Source organism: Juglans regia, chromosome 1 (assembly GCF_001411555.2).
Source record: "Juglans regia cultivar Chandler chromosome 1, Walnut 2.0, whole genome shotgun sequence".
In the NCBI taxonomy this organism is placed as follows: Eukaryota; Viridiplantae; Streptophyta; class Magnoliopsida; order Fagales; family Juglandaceae; genus Juglans; species Juglans regia.
The window spans coordinates 44267643-44271722 of record NC_049901.1 but is presented as its reverse complement, the minus strand read 5'-3'; the positions used below and the strand labels follow the sequence as shown (position 1 = coordinate 44271722).

At 37.3% G+C, this 4080-nt stretch overlaps 1 protein-coding gene across 1 annotated transcript; it reads right to left on the bottom strand.

Moving 5' to 3' along the window:
* Nucleotides 1-1066: 1066 nt before the first annotated feature.
* On the bottom strand, nt 1067-2824 carry LOC109012641 (fruit protein pKIWI501-like). Its single transcript, XM_018994382.2, has 2 exons — nt 2579-2824; nt 1067-1964 (listed from the first exon to the last, which is right to left on the bottom strand). The coding sequence occupies exons 1-2, from the start codon at nt 2591-2593 to the stop codon at nt 1425-1427; spliced, it is 555 nt and encodes a 184-aa protein (XP_018849927.1). The 5' UTR covers nt 2594-2824; the 3' UTR covers nt 1067-1424.
* Nucleotides 2825-4080: the final 1256 nt, after the last annotated feature.

The window sequence follows — 4080 nt, the reverse complement described above, 5'->3', positions numbered from 1 at the left end:
ATAATTGAACAGGGGAGCCTCAGAGTCACATAATTTCTCTACCAGAAAAGATATTGCTTTCAGCAACTTACAAGAAAAACGTGAAAGCCCCAGATTTGAAGTTGGAGGGAAGAGAATCTGAGAAGGAGGAGGTGGTGAGGAGGGTTTGCTGAGGACCATAAATTGCTGCAAATCCGTCCTCTACAATCAAGAGCTCTGTCTAACATTGTGGGAGAAATTGACTCTTAGGCAACTTGAAAGATCCGTTACCCCTATCAAGGAAAATCTTGCTGATTTTCTTATTTTTTTGGAAACTTATAGCCGTTGCACTGCATCTCCTATATATATATATATATTAACTGTGGATCGGTCAAAGGCACATGGAATGTTTTTATTTACCTTCTGTACCGTTACCACAACTGGCTCTTTCCCATATATGCAATCTACACATATAGATACACGCGCGCGCGCACACACACAGTATTGGACGATAAGGAGCTTCTCCTGTTTTTGAGAAAGCCCTTTGTCTTTCTGCAGATGCTCTGTTTCATCATCTTTTTCTCGATACACTTCATATCCCCTTCTTGTTACTGCTGATTTTGTGACCATTACTGAAGCGATTTAGCTTTGGCAGTAAAATCCAGTTAACACTGCGACTGGCAATGACTGATGACTTTTTTTTTTTTTTTTTTTTTATAATCAAAGATTTCATTGAATCAAACAAAACAATTGTCCTTACACCGTATTCTTGCTATCAAGCCAAACAGCTTGTGATACAAAAGAAGGACACCCTTCCCACCATAATTCAATATCTTCTACCCCCATGCATGTCTTGCAAAGAGATGAGCAGCTGAGTTTCCCAATCCATGTCTTGCATGACTGATGATTAATACTACTGGATAGGTATGAAAAAAACGTAATATCTCTGATTGAATATGTTGTCAACCTCAAATTCCATTATTTTAGTTATCCTGATTGGATCAAATGACACAGCTACTGAGAGATTCCAACCAAGATGCATTAGTACTGCTGCTTGCACAAAAAATAAGACTAGCAAAACTTGATTTGAGATTGTAAAGATCAATTATTAGACAAATTAAAGTGCTGACATAATATAATTATTATTCAAACAAACTGCGCATTTGTAATGCAAATAACATACATGATAAGATCCATGACCCTACCTCCAATCCACAGCCACACTCTCCCTCCCACGTGGCACAATTTACCCTCAAGATTTTCCCACGGAGACCATGCTTGTCTGCCACGTGGCAAGCGAGTATTCGTAAGATCGAAGTGGGTCATTTCCATACCCAGGTTACATACCCATCTACCTAGTCATCATTATTAAACGACTAAACAAGACCCTCATTGAAGTACTTGACTTGCAATCTAAAGAGACCCACTGGACACTATCTTTCACCATGCACAAATCCTTCACCTTATTACTCGGCCTTCTCCACAGCGGCTTCTGTCTCAACTTTCTTCTCAGCTTCTTCTGGCTTCTCGTCCTCCTTAACAACCTCCTCTTTCGGAACTTCTGCTACAACCTCCTCTTTTGGAACTTCTGCAACAACCTCTTCCTTTGGGACTTCCACTTCAGGTGATGGCTTTGGTTCTGGTACTGGAACCTCACCAGAGTCAGTAGCTTCTTTGGTCTCCTCGACAACCGGCTCTGGTGTTTCCTTAGGGGCATCCTCCTCGGTCTTCTCAACTATTGTTTCCTCAGTCACAACCTTGGTCTCTTCAGCCACCTCCTTAGTCTCAACTTCGGCTGGGGCTTCAGGTCCTGGAGCCACGGCTGCCTCAGTTACAGCCTCGGCTTCCTCGGGCACAGCCACGGTCTCTTTTTCTCCCTTTGGCTCCTCTGGGGTGGACTCCGATGCAGGTGGTGCAGTCACTACCTCTTCTTTGACAGTAGTCTCATGAGCTTTGAGTGATTCCTCGGTTGTGTCCTCTGGGAGGGCTGTCTTAGCTGATATAACCTGCAGGGCCAACGATCACAGGAATTAGAGGAGGATTATCTCTCTTGCCTTGAAGCTAATTAAAAAAAAAAAACAAAAAAACCAGATGACTGATAAAAACACGTCTATTAGAGATTGCTATCATGAAGGTAGACTCCATTATGTAAAAGGATAAAATCAAGTCTTGCTTCTAAGAGTGTCACCTTGATCATACACCGAGTTCAAAAACTGGGACACCAAAATGGTGTTTTTTTTTTTTTTACTGCATTAAGCATGAAAGTTGAAATGGATGTAAACTGATCTATAACTATAGGAGCTACACATATATTAGTTTTCCTTGAATAGATGGTACAAGACACATATAGTCAGGACTATTAATATCTCACAACGTTAATTAAAAGAACTGGTACTGATCTAGTGGCAGAAAGCATCACTTACGACCATAAATATACTGGCTTCTTAGAGGGACAAATCATAAAAATGGAGCCACTTTTAGTTTAGTTGACTCTTTAGAAAACCAAATCACAAAGAGAAGATGGAATAAATTAGAAACAGCTATACAAAGCAAAAATATTGGATTCCATCTAGATCAGTACTGATCAATAGAAAAGTTTAGCTACAAGTTGACGAGTTACCTCAACAGTGGCCATTTGGAATTGTAACGAAATTCGTAATTAACAAAATAAACAGAAGAAAGGTAAGATGTATGGAAGCAGATAAAGAATGCTAGCTTGAGATGAAGAAAAAATGCTGAATGAGTGGTTTATATAGACGTGTAGAGGCCTCGAGTTGATGATAGAAAGGGGGGGGGGGGCGCCCTTGGAGAATCTTGGGATTTGACACCTCATTTCTCTGAATTCTAGGATATTAGCATGTTTGGTAATCATGATACCGAATGTGGGAAATTAATTACTGTCTGGTGGTTGATGTATGTTGAGGATTTTCCTGGGTGATTTTATGTGATTGTGTTGTGGTAATGTCTATTGGTTCATTTTGGGGTGAATAGGGCTTGTAATTCTTAGTTAGGCCCTTTTGTGTATAGATTATATATGTTTTGAGAAATGAAATAGTCATTGATTCACCCCCCAAAAAATAAAAATAATGAAGTGAGGGTTATACTATTTTTAATCAACCTGCTTGTAAATTTTTTATTGGAAATTCCAAGTAGGGCCTACAATGGAGACCATTTTCCTTCTAAGCCATCATCTTCTTTTGATTCTGTGCTTCTGTGCTTTGTGCAGTCGGGTATGTGGGTGACCTTACCATCATTTACTCGTGTTAATTGGAAAGCTTACCCTTCCTTTTACCCACCTATCAATAATTTCAACAGTGGTACGTACCATCCATTCTACTGTATATATCAATCTAGCTAATAAAGATACAAGTTTCAAATAGACAACTTTCGCGAGACATTTTACAAAATAGTGGATCCCAATAAAAAAAATAATAGTTTTTGTATGCTTTTTCATGGGAGCCACTAAGTCCACTTTTTTACAAAAATAATTGCGTAAGACTTGTCTATTTCGAACTTATACAAATCACTACTCATATCAATATTTATGACAGAAATGTGAACTCCATATCTACTAACTTTAGCAAACGATAAATTAATTTAAATTCTTAAATATCTTAACATACAGATTTGTAGATAATTATTGTTGAACCCAAGGTCACAAGTTTCATATAATTATATATGATTTTGATGATAACAAATGAATTCAAACAAAAATGAGTCTCAAACTCAAGTTGTCTACACAATGAAACCAAGCACATCAATGAACAGGCTCACAAATAAAGCCCTTAGAGTAATTTTGTACATCTCTTGAAATAATCGAAATTGGATTAAGGCTCAAAATTAATATTTTCTCATAAAGCATCAAATTGCATTTTCCACATGTGCATTATATATTTGAAAATTAAAAATTAAAAATTTAAACTTTTGAAAGATGATTGATTGTCATCTTTTACATGTGCATGACATGATTAAAAGTTTAAATTTTGAAAATTTGAAAAATGATTCATTGTCATTTTCCACATGTGCATGTTTTGTTTGAAAATTTTGAAAAATGATTGGTACTCTTTTTGACATGTGCAAAAGGTAGATGATTTTGTTTGAAAATTTTGAAAAATAATTAAT